This window comes from Eschscholzia californica, unplaced genomic scaffold, assembly GCF_041429995.1.
Source record: "Eschscholzia californica isolate CP2 unplaced genomic scaffold, dmEscCali1.0.p SCAF_3, whole genome shotgun sequence".
NCBI classification, from domain to species: Eukaryota; Viridiplantae; Streptophyta; class Magnoliopsida; order Ranunculales; family Papaveraceae; genus Eschscholzia; species Eschscholzia californica.
This window is the reverse complement of record NW_028238420.1, coordinates 11,521,030-11,534,163: the sequence shown is the minus strand read 5'-3', so window position 1 is coordinate 11,534,163 and position 13,134 is coordinate 11,521,030. Positions and strand designations below refer to the sequence as shown.

The 13,134-nt window shown below is 37.0% G+C and overlaps 2 protein-coding genes and 2 non-coding genes across 4 annotated transcripts; all 4 read left to right on the top strand.

The window, feature by feature from the left end:
• The first annotated feature begins 2,736 nt into the window (after positions 1-2,736).
• On the top strand, positions 2,737-8,670 carry LOC147548406 (zinc finger BED domain-containing protein RICESLEEPER 3-like). Its single transcript, XM_086668039.1, has 4 exons — positions 2,737-2,859; positions 6,279-6,320; positions 6,571-7,482; positions 8,224-8,670. Exons 1-4 carry the CDS (start codon positions 2,737-2,739, stop codon positions 8,668-8,670), a joined length of 1,524 nt encoding a protein of 507 aa, XP_086524165.1.
• A 421-nt stretch (positions 8,671-9,091) lies between these two features.
• On the top strand, positions 9,092-12,967 carry LOC147548403 (rRNA 2'-O-methyltransferase fibrillarin 1-like). The gene is made up of 7 exons (XM_086666425.1): positions 9,092-9,459; positions 9,555-9,889; positions 10,115-10,210; positions 10,319-10,396; positions 10,484-10,660; positions 12,182-12,250; positions 12,638-12,967. The coding sequence occupies exons 1-7, from the start codon at positions 9,444-9,446 to the stop codon at positions 12,812-12,814; spliced, it is 948 nt and encodes a 315-aa protein (XP_086522551.1). The 5' UTR covers positions 9,092-9,443; the 3' UTR covers positions 12,815-12,967.
• Positions 11,160-11,232, top strand: LOC147548405 (small nucleolar RNA snoR60). Its single transcript, XR_015239057.1, has one exon. It is a non-coding gene; the product is annotated as a small nucleolar RNA snoR60 (small nucleolar RNA).
• On the top strand, positions 11,739-11,808 carry LOC147548404 (small nucleolar RNA snoR60). Its single transcript, XR_015239058.1, has one exon. It is a non-coding gene; the product is annotated as a small nucleolar RNA snoR60 (small nucleolar RNA).
• Positions 12,968-13,134: the final 167 nt, after the last annotated feature.

The window sequence follows — 13,134 nt, the reverse complement described above, 5'->3', positions numbered from 1 at the left end:
ATTTACCTACATGTGCACCACTACATAACACTGGCAACAAAAAGAGCTTGTTTGAGAAGTTAACCTGGAAGGCCTCAATTGGTATATGATATATTTATTGCTGCCAAATCTTAATTAACCTATACAAAGAGCGAAGAAATAACCTAAATGGCAGTGCTAGCAGTGAAAGCAGAGACCTCTTGTTTGATGATATTAAGTTCATTGATGTGCACCCAACTATTTATTATGCTTGTTACCTGAAAGTAAAAACTTAAGCTTCACCGAGTGTATCAAAATCTTCATAACCATTATATATTTGCAAAAACTACTTTTCTACGGACCAATTCAAATATCGAATTAAAACAAATGTTGCAACATATATTTTTTCATCCAAATGAGATAATATGGGCAAGTATACCGACCATATATAGCACCTAAGTTTGAACTGAAAATAACGGTATCAATTGGTCAAAATTTTTTATATCATGTCTCTAACAAATGGTTTAAAGAGGAAACAATAATTATGTGTAAGAAATATGGTTTATGTGAAACAGTAAAAAAATACAAAGCTTGTGATACCAGATTCATCTTAATCAATTCTGCTAATCCATTCAAAGATATCAGTCATTTCGCTCAACAGCTTGCAGATCAAGAAATAAGAAAATGTATCACAAATATTACAAGTTACTCACAAGTAAGAACTTGGATTCACATGTCTTAAGAAAGTTGAATTCAACTCCTGCACAAGAAGACACTGTATACTTAATGAGTTTCTAAGTATGAAGTTGTCATTGAAGTGTTAAAAATAAGGGTGTGTTTGATATCTCTCATTTCCATAGAAATAAAAGAATTTCCATGGAAATAGGTATTTCCACCGTTTGATACGAAGTGTAATTCCATGGCTTTAATTCCCTAGGGAATCTATTTCCATGAAATAGTCCACTTTTAATTCCTTGCTCCCCCCTCGGAATTAGTTTCCGTGGAAAGTCAAAAATCAAAATAAAAATATTTTAATATATTCGGATACTTAAAACTTAAAATTTAGCTCCATATATGTTCAAAATGACATTTTTACCCATAAAATTTAGCAAAATAAATTTTTACTTATACATTGGACAAATGACATTTTTGTCCTTCTTACCAAATGACATGTTTACAAAGTTGTCAAAATGACATTTTGGATTTTTATAGCCAAAATTACATTCTTACCCTTTTATAATATCAAATTGACATTTTACCCTTATGTTGTCAAAATGACATTTTTACCCTCGTATAATATCAAAATAACATTTTTACCCTTAAATTAGTAAAGTGACACATGGTTAAATAATTTTACAACATAGGGGTAAAAATATGATTTTGAAAACATAAGGGTAAAAATGTAATTTAGACAACATAAGGATGAAAATGTAATTTTCGTAAAAGTAAAATATCATTTAGACTACATAAAGAGTAAATAAAAACTTTTAATTGAATATTATATTCGTAGAAGTTAGTTGTCAACCAAATAACAGAGTTCGTAATTCCACGGAATAATAAGTGACTAACAAATGAAAGAACTCTTATTTCCACGGAGTAAATTCCGTGGAAGACTTTCCATGGAACTCTTGTATTTCCATGGAAATTGTTTCCCTGATATCAAACACAACCTAAAAGATACAAGTAATGAAAGAGATTATTATCGTTCCTGATATGAATCCTGCTGATTTAAACTTGAAGCGCAATATCAATGACTTGGATATCCTAAAAATGCAAAACCTATAATAAATATTTTTGTGGTGAAGAGAAAGACGAAACCACATCACGAGAATAAACGAACAATTGATGATCAAAAAATTGGTCATCAATTAACTAAGGTAAATGAGTCAAAAAGACAAAAAGGCCAACCGGTCAATCCGTACCAAGTCGACAGGAAAATTGAGCACGAAAGAGATCTAACACTCAAGCCAAAAAATAGGGGCTCAATATAATCGTCTTAGGTGCCTCGACACAATCCTGCCTCAAATACAACCAGGTCTGCCCTGGGATTTACGAGAAGATTAGGGGTCCGATACCTCGACCCTAAAACATGGGGGATAGAAGCGTGCCTAATACTGGCTGACTTAATATCGAAAATCTTATCAAGGATCCCAGTCGGTGAGGATCTTAAGTATTTAATAAACTTGGCTTCAAGAGCCTTTCAAGGAGGAAACATGACTTAAATAATCTACAAACACTGAAACATAATCTATCGAGAATCCTTGAACAAGGAAACTCCTAAATATCAAAGATACGGGATATCCCAAATAGGTATCCTAATATCTCCTAATGGAAAAACAACAGTTTCAATCCCACACGGCGGATCTCAACCGCCTCAATCACGCTGTCACTTTACATTCGGTTGAAGAAGCCTATAATAGGTAAACCAATCGTCTCAAAGTAGACACATTTAATTTCTCTGAACATATTCAGTAAGTCTCTAAAGGTTACTCAATATTCATTAATTTGACTGTAAGAGCGCCTTTGCTAACTTGAGCGTCGGAGAGGTTTTCGAGTTTTATGCATGTTTCGCCCCTAGTTCGTGATGAGAAATTCGAGATTCAATGAAGCAGTCTTTTTATCCTGAATGATAATCTAAAGCCAAATTTAGGCATCAACAAATTGACGCTAGAAGGAGGACCGACTCCAGCAAAAATCACTATCGTTCGGTAACTCGAATCTCAACTTTATTCCTCGCTGAATCATGTTATATTTTCAAATTTACTCTAAGAAATCACAATGGCTTCGCTTGATGATATGGTCAATAAGACAAAACCGACTCCAAGCAAAGAAGCAAAGAAGACTGCAGATATAACTATCCCGATCCAGATCGAAGATTTTCCTTCGGAAACCACTTACATTGTTAGCACGCTAACTGAGGAGGAAAAGACAAAGCTGAGAAATTCTAAAAGGAACGTTGGCACATCTTTGCCTTCGGAACAGACGAAGTACAGGAGATTGACACGTCGGTCATCACCCTTAAGTTAAACATTAAAGAAGATCATGTACCAGTCAAGCAGAAAAGGAGGAACTCCACATCCGAAAAATAGGTAGAGATAGTTGTTGATGTCAAAATTTGTCAATCTTGTATCAGTCAGAATAAAAGAATCGTGATATTGGATCCCAATGTGAACGATGAGATTGTTGTGATTAATCCCGTTCCTGATCCTCGTGACCTCGGGGAAAACCTGCAAGGAGTCCGAAACCCGCTCTAACGCTCAAGACAGTCAGATTGCCCTTCTAGTTAAAATATTAAGTACTGAGTGAACCTTGGAGTTCATTATGTATTTTTGTGAATGTACCTTCTTTGAGATGCTCTTACAACTTTTTAAATGATGATTTGATCGACTGCAGGGAGACGATCAGATCCACCGTGTTGGATTAGAACTATTATTTCGTACTTATAAGACATTAGGGTTTTCCTTTGTAGTTATCCCATATCTTTGATATTTGAGATTTCATTCATTTGAGGGTACTTGATATATTTGTTTTCGAGTGTTTAGACCTTTTAGGAGATGTTTCCTCCTTGAAAGACTCTTGAAGCCCAATTCAATTTAATACTTAAGATCTTCACCGACTTAGATCTTTGATTAGATTCAGGATTAAGTTGGTAAAGATTACACAAACTTCTACCCGCTATGTTTCAGGATTAAGGTATCAACCCACTTACGCGGACCCCCCTTAGTCTTCTCGTAAATTTTAGGCAGACCTGGTCGTATTTTAGGCAGGGCTTAAGGCACCTAAGATAGTCGTTTCGACCCCACAGTTCTGGGCTTGAGTGACATACCTCTTTCAGATTCTACCTCCCTGTTGCCTTGTCACGGGTTACCTCGGGCTTTTGGTATTTTCTTAACTTTATTGACCTTAATCAACCGGTGACCATTTTTTGGATTATCACAAGTCCCGTCATTCCTTAGTTGAAAGAAAATAAACTAAGAAATAGGACAATTTTAAAAGTCTTTCCTTGGATTTTCTTGCTTAATCGTGTGTGAGATAATGCGCAATTATGACGCATTAGTAATTAATCTTTAATGCTCAGCATATACCTGAATCGAGACTGTGCTCGAAGTCCGGTTGTTCTTTGCATAGTTTGACGAGAGAACTGTATAAACAGATATACAAAGAGAGAAAGATCTACAAAGAAAGACAGATAGAGAGTTACGAGAGAGAGAGAGATCTGTTACAAATAGAGCCAACTGGGGAGACAGAGGCAGAAGTTCTATTTCAGAGCAAAAATCAGACTAAAATTGGGAACAAGGTAGGGCTGGGAAAACAGTCCGGAAATCCGCGATCCGGCCCGTTCGGCCCGAACCGTGAGAGACCGAGACCGAAGCAGCCCCGAGCCGGGCTAACCCGGCCCGATATATCGGGCTAATAGGGCCGGGACTCGGACAGGTTCTCAATTCCGAGTCCCGGCCCGTTAAGCCCGTCCGAGTCCCGGTCCGATGCATAGCCCGACAATAAGCCCGACGACAGAGCCCGACACTAAAGCCCGACAGTTAGCCCGAGAGGGTACCCGTGTAATTCCGCGTGTCATTTTAATCCAACGGCTGAGATAGGGCGCCCCTTCAAATCACATCTCAGCCGTTGGATTAAAACGAATAGCCTATAAAACCCCTCACAGCCGAACCCTAACCCTCCTCTCCTTCTCCGCCTCTCTCTGCTTCTCCGCCTCTCTCTCTCTCCTACCACACCAAAAACTTCAACCTAAACCCTAAATCTCACGAAAACCTAAATGGTTTAGGCTTGTTTGTTAGTAACCCTAGTACCTAAACGAAAAACCTAAACGAAAACCTAAAGCTACTGGTTAGTTATTAGTAAGGATCTACAAAAATCGAAAACCTAAAGCAAAATCGAGCAGTAAGGATCTAAAAATGGTTAGTAATTCCTTTTCTTCTATCTACTTTTAGTCTTCATATGTTTCTACTTCTGCATGATGTGGGTTTCGAGTTTGGACTTTGGAGAAAGGCGATCACTTCTGAGTTCTGATGATGTTCGTTAATGGTATACGCTGATGATCTTTAAGATCAAATGAAGCGGTTAAGCCTTCGAACTCATCTTAGATAGGTTTTTTATTTTTATTTTCTGTTATGATGTTGTTATTTGTTTTTGATTTGTGAAAAGTTATATTATGTTGTAATTAGATGTAAGATAGTTAGTTTAATCTTAAAATGTTAACAGATCTGTTGATGAGACAGATCAGAGTTCTAAACCTTTGATTTGTCTGATCAAATAGATCGGATTAGGGTCTGTTCCTGTTGTAATTTTTTTTTTTTTTTTTTTTTTTGTGGTTGATGGCTTCAAGTTGATGTAAGATGTACAGACAAAAATTAGTGGAAATTTTTTTTTTTTTTTTTTTTTTTGTTCTGAAACAGAACACTCATTTGATTCAACAGATCAAACTCAAATGAGTGTTCTGTTTCAGAACCATTAGGTAATATACATTGATGAATGATGATAGATCATAGATATTAGATAATTTTTTTTTTAGTTCTGAAACAGAACACAAACATATGAGTTTGATCTGTTTAATCAGACAGATCTGAGTCATCTGACTATCGATCTGTCTGATTAAACAGATCCGAGTGTTCTGTTTCAGAACCATTACGTAATAATGTAATATACATTGATGAATGATGATAGATCATAAATATTAGATGATTTTTTTTATAGTTCTGAAACAGAACACAAACATTTGAGTTTGATCTGTTTAATCAGACAGATCTGAGTCATCTGACTATCGATCTGTCTGATTAAACAAATCCGAGTGTTCTGTTTCAGAACCATTAGGTAATTTAATAATAGTTCTAACTTCTAAACGAATCTCTTTTTTTAAACAACTTAGATTAAAGTATTCTCTTTTTTGAAACAACTCAGTCAGACTTCATGAGATCTGAGCCAACATAATGATCTTGCCTCCATTTCTTCTATTTTTAAAACTATTCTCCTTTTCTTCTTTTTTCTAAAACTATACTCTTTTCCTTTTTTTTTAACAACTTTTTTTCTTAAACTACTTCTCTTCTCTCTATTTTTCCAAAACAATTCTTTTTTAAAAACCATTACCTAATTTTCTTTTCTCTCTGTTTAAAACTACTTCTATTCTCTTTTTCTTCTTTTTTTAAAACTATTCTCTTTTTCTTTTTTTTAACAACTTCTTTTCTTAAACTACATTTCTTCTCTCTGTTTTTACAAAACATTTCTTTTCTCTTCTCTCTTTTTCTATCTTCTAAGTTCTTAAACTTGTCTATTTCTGACTTCTATGTTTCTTACCTTCTCTGTAGGACTCAAGATTTCAGACTGGATCACTTGTCATTCCAGTTTTGGTGCGTTGTTTAAACACTTAGAAGGACCGAATTGATGAAGAACCTAAATGGTTCTCTCAATTGTGGACACTTCTTTGTTGTTAGAACACTGTAACCAAAATGGGTGATTCAAGGAAGCTGGTTAGAAATTGAATGTCCGAACGAATATTGATGTTCCTACAAACCGATGATGAATTTCATTATCTTAAATCTCTTCACCTGAACTCAGCTTAGTAGAATGACTTTCTATGTTGGCTGTGGTTCTACTTAGGTTGATTTGACGGAGAGTCAGACTGGTGCTCATGGAGAAATATCTCCTGCTGGTACTGCTGATCCTCCTGTTCCCGGTGTGTCTGCTCCTGCTGGTTCTCCCGCAGGCGAAGTAGATGTGCTGACTGGGAAATCAACCTGTTCGAGAGATAGAACATCTAAGGTTTGGAACTTTTATTCCTTTCATGATGCTCCTGACCCTAAAAATGGAGGCAAGATCGTTAAAATGGCCAAGTGCAACTTTTGTGGTGTTTCTCGAAATCCGAAGTCTTCTAATGGGACAACACATTTCAAGAGACACACATTTAAGTGTGCTGCAGCACTAAAAATCGACTTAACTCAATCAAAGTTGGTACAAGATCCAGAGAGTGGAAATATGGGATCATTTCAGTTTAGTCAGGCGAGAGCTCGCAAAAACACGATCAAGCTTTTAATCCTTCGCGAGTTGCCGATGCAATTTGTGGAGGACCCTTTCTTTCAATTTTATATTACTGATTCCTTCCATCCTGGGTTTAAGTCATTTTCTAGGAGCACTGTTAGAAACGATATCCTTAAATACTTTAAGGAAGAAAAAGATGCACTTAGAAATGCTTTACTTAGTGCTCCTGGTCGAATTGCTCTTACTTCTGATATCTGGTCTTCGAATCAGAGGCTTAGTTACATGTGCATAACAGCGCATTACATTGATGAAATTTGGTGTGTCCAAAAGAGAATTATCTCTTACATTTTGTTGGACAAGTCTCATACTGGGGAACACATTGCCAATGTTTTGTATGATAAGTTAACTAATGATTGGATGATATCTGACAAAGTGTTTTCCTTGTCAATGGATAATGCTAGTGCAAATACTGTGTCTGTTTCCCGTTTAATCGAGTTAATGCCTCATCTGCCATTGAGAGGCGAACTATTTCACGTTCGATGTTGCTGTCATATCTTGAACTTAGTTGTTCAGGATGGTTTTAAAGTTCCCCAGTTTAAAGAAATGCTTACACGGCTGAAAGGTTGTCTTGAATATATCTCTGCATCGGAGACTCGAAATGCACAATTTCGAACACATTGTGAATCAAAGAACTATTCTCCTAAGAAATTGCAGTTGGATGTAAAACATCGTTGGAATTCAACCTATCTTATGTTGAGAAGTGCCCTTCCGTTTAGGGATCCGATTGGCTCGTTCTTATCTGATCGATCTCCACCTTTTGTCTTAACGGGTAGTGATTGGCAGCATGCCAATTTGTTGTACAAGTTTTTGAAGCCTTTTTATGAGGCAACCAACTTCTTTTCTGGTGTTGATTATGTGACTTCTAACTCCGTCTTGGAGTATTTGGTTGATATTGGGATGGTTTTTTTGGATAATCGACATGATCCTATGTTTGCGGGCATTATTCATTCGATGGAGGCTAAATTTTGCAAGTATTGGGGTGAAACTCCCGTATTGTTTGGTGTTGCATGTATTTTAGATCCAAGGATCAAAATGAAAGTTGATATGCTCTTACGCGAACTTGAGAATTGTTTCGATACTTCGGCTCATGTTATCAAGTGTTCTTCTGAGCAATCTATCACCATGATCGGCAAGTTACGTGAATTGTTTAAAGAGTATACGGCTGATTTGAGTGTGCCTACCGTTTCTTCGTCGTCTACTGTTGATGAACCCGAGAGTGAGCTAGATGGACCGTCTAGGCGTGGTGCTTTTTGGAGAAGCATTAAGAGAGTCCGAAAGGATCCTATAGCTACCGCTTCCGAAGAAATATCTAGATATGAGTCTGAGCCAGATCCTGCGGTCGATAATATTGAAAAGTTCGATGTTTTGGGTTGGTGGAGTGAGAATGAGAAGAGGTATCCGATTTTGTCCCGAATAGCACGTGATGTTCTTGCTGTCCCGGTTTCGACTGTTGCTTCCGAGTCGGCTTTCTCTTTAGGTAAAAGAATTTTGGGGGACTATCGGAGTAGCCTAACTCCGGAAATGTTAGAGTGTTGTGTTTGTCTTAAGGATTGGTGGAAACATGAGCTCAATGTTACTTTGAAGGAGTTTGATCCGTTAAACGACGGATTTCCCGAACCAATTCCTAGTCCTAGCATTTCTCAAGTTCAATTGCTCGATTAATGATGACGGAGAGAAATGTAACTTTTTGTTTATATTTTGGACTTTTTGTTATTAAAATGTTGGAGGGAAATGTATTTTTTGTTATTAAAATGGGTGATTATGTAATTTTGATTATGTTATAATCTGATAATCATATATATAATGGTTGGTATTTTAATTAATTATTGTTTTTTAATTAAATTATTGTTTTATTATTAAATTTTTATTTTTTTTATTTTTTAATGATTCCATAAAACCCGAGCCCGTTGAAACCCGTTCGGGTAGCCGGGCTCGGACGGGCTACGGGCACTTCAAGTCTTTGATTAGCCCGGCCCGATCCGCCCGGCTCACTACCTCGGGCTCGGCTTATGCGAGCCCGATCCGCCCGAGCCCGGCACTTGGTAGCCCGAGCCCGACCGAGCCCGCCCGATTCCCACCCCTAGAACAAGGTGGTGGTCTGTGGATAACACTTGACTTGGTCGCAGTAAGTTTGATCTAGTAAAGTTAAGGGGTGTATTTAAAATTTCTAGGATGCGAGTGTACCGCCACACTTATGGTGGTTTCGGAGGTCCATATGTCAAAGCCCACCGGAACACCGGTACCACTAACTCCCCAGGTTTAGGGCTTCTTCCGACAGTCTGCCCTAACATTTCTAAGTTCAAGCCGCAAAAGCTAACCCTAAAACCCTTAACACTCTCGAACGTTTATATAAATACAACCTAAAACCCCTCAAACTTTTACTTCCTTCAAAAACCCTAGTTCTCTTCAAGTGATCTCAATCGAAGCCGTAGAAGATGAGACCTCCAAGAGGTAAGATTTCAGTCCTCCCCTCTGTTTATGTTTGCTATTTTGTTGTTTCAGTCTTTTCACATCTGATGTTCATTTCTGTTTTGAATGATTTTCAGGACGTGGTGGTGGTGGTGGTGGATTCAGAGGCAGAAGTGACGGAGGTGGTAGAGGAGGAAGAGGTGGTAGAGGCGGATTCGGTGGTAGAGGCGGTGATGGTGGCGGTGGAAGAGGCGGATTCGGTGGTAGAGGCGGTGGTCGTGGTGCTGGACGCGGTGGAGGAAGAGGTCGTGGTGGAGGAAGAGGTGGTGGAATGAAGGGTGGAAACAAAGTTATTGTTGAGCCTCATAGACATGAAGGAGTGTTCATCGCTAAGGGAAAAGAAGATGCGCTTGTTACTAGAAATATGGTTCCTGGAGAAGCTGTTTATGGTGAAAAGAGGGTTTCAGTTCAGGTGATTTTCTCTCTCTAACAAAGTGTATACTTTTATCAGTTTAGTTCCATACTTTGCTGTTTCACTGTCGACCTGATAACCTAGATTCTGGGTACTTGATTAATGATGTTTGTTTACTCAAACTTTTACTCAATGTTGAAAAGATTTTTGCTTGATTTTCTTACTATTACTAGTTTTTTGATGCATTTAGGGTTTTGTTAAACAAATTTTGTAATTAAATTTCAGAATGAAGATGGAACAAAGATTGAATACAGGGTATGGAATCCTTTCCGTTCTAAGCTTGCTGCTGCCATTCTTGGTGGTGTTGATAATGTCTGGATTGTGAGTAACTCTCTCTCTTTCTGTCCCTATGATCTTTGATTCATTTGCCGATGTTGGCTTATATTCTATTTATTTTATCAAGCTTTTAACAAAATATTTGTTTTGAAGGTTCCTGGTGCCCGGGTTCTATATCTTGGAGCTGCTTCCGGTACAACCGTCTCCCATGTTTCTGATGTTGTTGGACCTGTAAGTAAATGCCCCATTTTGTATCACATCTTCTGGGTTATAAAGGTTTTGTTGACTAATTTGTGTATGTTCTTTGTGTGTTGATAGACTGGAGTTGTCTATGCTGTTGAGTTTTCACATAGAAGTGGAAGGGATTTAGTGAACATGGCAAAGAAGAGGACTAACATTATACCCATCATTGAAGATGCTAGACACCCAGCCAAGTACAGAATGTTGGTTGGCATGGTTGATGTTATATTCTCTGATGTTGCCCAGCCTGATCAGGTTTGTGTTTTTTCTACTTCCTCAATCTGTTTGCTTTATCTGAAAAGTTTAAATTGTATCATGAAGTCAGCTTTCCTATTTGTAGTATAGTTCGTTTCGGTTCTGAACTTACTTCGTTAGTAACTCTATATTGTTATTAACTAAATCACATATATTTACAACAGTTCAAGTATTACATGTTTACATGATAGATGATATATGCCATAAAATTCATTTTCTTCTCGAACACCTTTCATTGCTTTTAAACTATGCCATTGAGGTAGTACTAAGTAATAAATGCCTATCTAGTTTTATATTCTCTTTTCTTTGATAGTGGGTTCTGGATTTTGCTGTTGTTGGGTTTTCTTATTGTGAATCATGTGAAGGCAAGTTTGATTTTGTCGATATTACTTAAAACATTTTGTGCATCATGTGACGCATTATGATGTTGAATGAAGAGTTTTTATGATTTTTTTTTTGTGTTTTTCATTTTTTTTTCATGGCGTCACTTTAAGACATCAAGCAGATGATGAATTTTGCTCGGATTCCCCTTCAAGACATTATGAATGATGTAGTCACGAGTTTCTGATGCTACCAGTCTTCCAATTTTAACCAGTTTAATTTTAAAATCTCTTATGCTATTTTTAACTTAGTTTGATTTGGATTTATCTTAACTGTGCACATGATCTGTTTTATACAGCCATATAATGTTAATATGAACTTGTTAGAATTGAAGCGACAAATAATTTCACCTGGACCCATAAGTTTGAATTTGGGTAGTATGTTCTAAAATGTTGGCCAATCAAATGAGCTTGAATGTGTTCATGTTGTCAAATGTTTTATAAAGGACCAGCTTCTTTTAAGATTACCTCGGATGTAATCTTATGTATTTAGAAAGTCTTCACTGCTGCATGTAGTAGTATAATCATGCTTGCCTTGTAATTGTAGTTCAATTGATTGTGTATTTAGTTTTTTGTATTTTTACGCTCGTTCATCATTTGCGGACCTAATGTGCACTTTTTTTGTCATGTGTCTCAGTTTTTCTGTTGGGACTTACTATGTTATTTGAGTATCAGTTATCCACTATATTATCAGTATAGAGCATGTGATGAATTACTCGGATTCCCCTTCAGGACATTTGGATGATGCAGATTCGAGTGTCTGATGCTTTTACTGGAAAAACTTTGTCCTTAAGAACTCATTAGTCACCCCTCTCTTGAGTTTGAATTAATTGTTTTTCGAAGCTGTTTCCTTGTTAGCATACCCTTTTTCGGTGTATCCAATAGGGAGAATGACTGTTGAAAACTTGTCCTTGGTGTGGTTTGGAGTTTTGTGGCTTACACATCTACAAACAAGAACCACAATTTACATTTATATTTTGTCTGTTGAACACTTGATACTTCATGTTGTCGTAGATGCAATGTTCGAGACATTGCATTTAGATATTCATTATTGTTTACTTGAATGACTCTTAAACTTAGATAACGTATCTCGACCACCGATCTAACTTTGGTATGCTTAAACTTTTTCATTTTTTTGCAGGCTAGAATCTTAGCATTGAATGCATCATATTTCCTGAAGAATGGGGGTCACTTTGTGATATCTATTAAGGTGTGTTATATTTCTACTTTTCCGTTGTGTCCTTAACCATACCATAACATATTTTACTACATTACAGTTCTGGTTTCTTGTGGCCACTGTTTGTTCCCACACTCCAATTTTGGCCAGAATATAAAACCTTACTTGGTTTCACCAGCCTCGAATACTGATACCTTGATCCCTTTGGTTAGGAAATGTTTATAGAATTTCTGGGTGTACATTTCATTTCATACTCTAGAACTGCCCAAAGCCCAATCTTAATTATCATAGAATTAGAGAGTTCCTCCTTAAAGAGGAAGAGTGGTGTCTGCTCTCCAATCTATCTTATAGTAGTTTTTTTGCGCATTTTGTTAGTTATGTATACGAGAGAATCTTACTTGGGTAATTGTTTGTCAATAGGCAAACTGCATTGATTCAACAGTTCCAGCAGAAGCAGTGTTTGCACAAGAAGTGAAGAAATTGCAGCAAGATCAGTTCAAACCATCGGAACAGGTCACACTTGAGCCCTTCGAGAGAGACCATGCTTGTGTTGTTGGTGGCTATCGAGTCCCCAAGAAAACAAAACCTACTGCCTAGGTATGAAACTTTAGAGTGTACTAAGAACATCACAGTTGTAATACTACTAGTAGCGGTAGTTGATTTTGATTATCTTCTTCTTTTAAGACATTACTATTTAGATGTTTGTTTCTTTCCTGATTTGTCTTAATCAAGTTTATATAATTTCCGATCCTTCACATCTATCTATAATTTTGTTGGTTCCCCACCGTTTGGATGAATTCAGATCTTTAACTACATTACCCAAATTCGCTATTATAGTTGGTTCGACTTGTTGTAAAATTCTTAGTGTTTGCAGCAGAAACAGTGCTTTTCTATTGAACTTCTCAACATAAAAAAAA

Coding starts and splice junctions, on each gene's coding strand:
- LOC147548406 (XM_086668039.1), top strand. CDS start 2,737: ATGGCTTCGCTTGATGATATGGTCAATAAGACAAAACCGACTCCAAGC. Junction 2,860..6,278: donor CTTCGGAAACCACTTACATT/GTTAGCACGCTA, acceptor CCTTCTCTGTAG/GACTCAAGATTTCAGACTGG. Junction 7,483..8,223: donor TGAGAGGCGAACTATTTCAC/GTTCGATGTTGC, acceptor GATGAACCCGAG/AGTGAGCTAGATGGACCGTC.
- LOC147548403 (XM_086666425.1), top strand. Junction 9,890..10,114: donor AAAAGAGGGTTTCAGTTCAG/GTGATTTTCTCT, acceptor ATTAAATTTCAG/AATGAAGATGGAACAAAGAT. Junction 12,251..12,637: donor ACTTTGTGATATCTATTAAG/GTGTGTTATATT, acceptor GTTTGTCAATAG/GCAAACTGCATTGATTCAAC.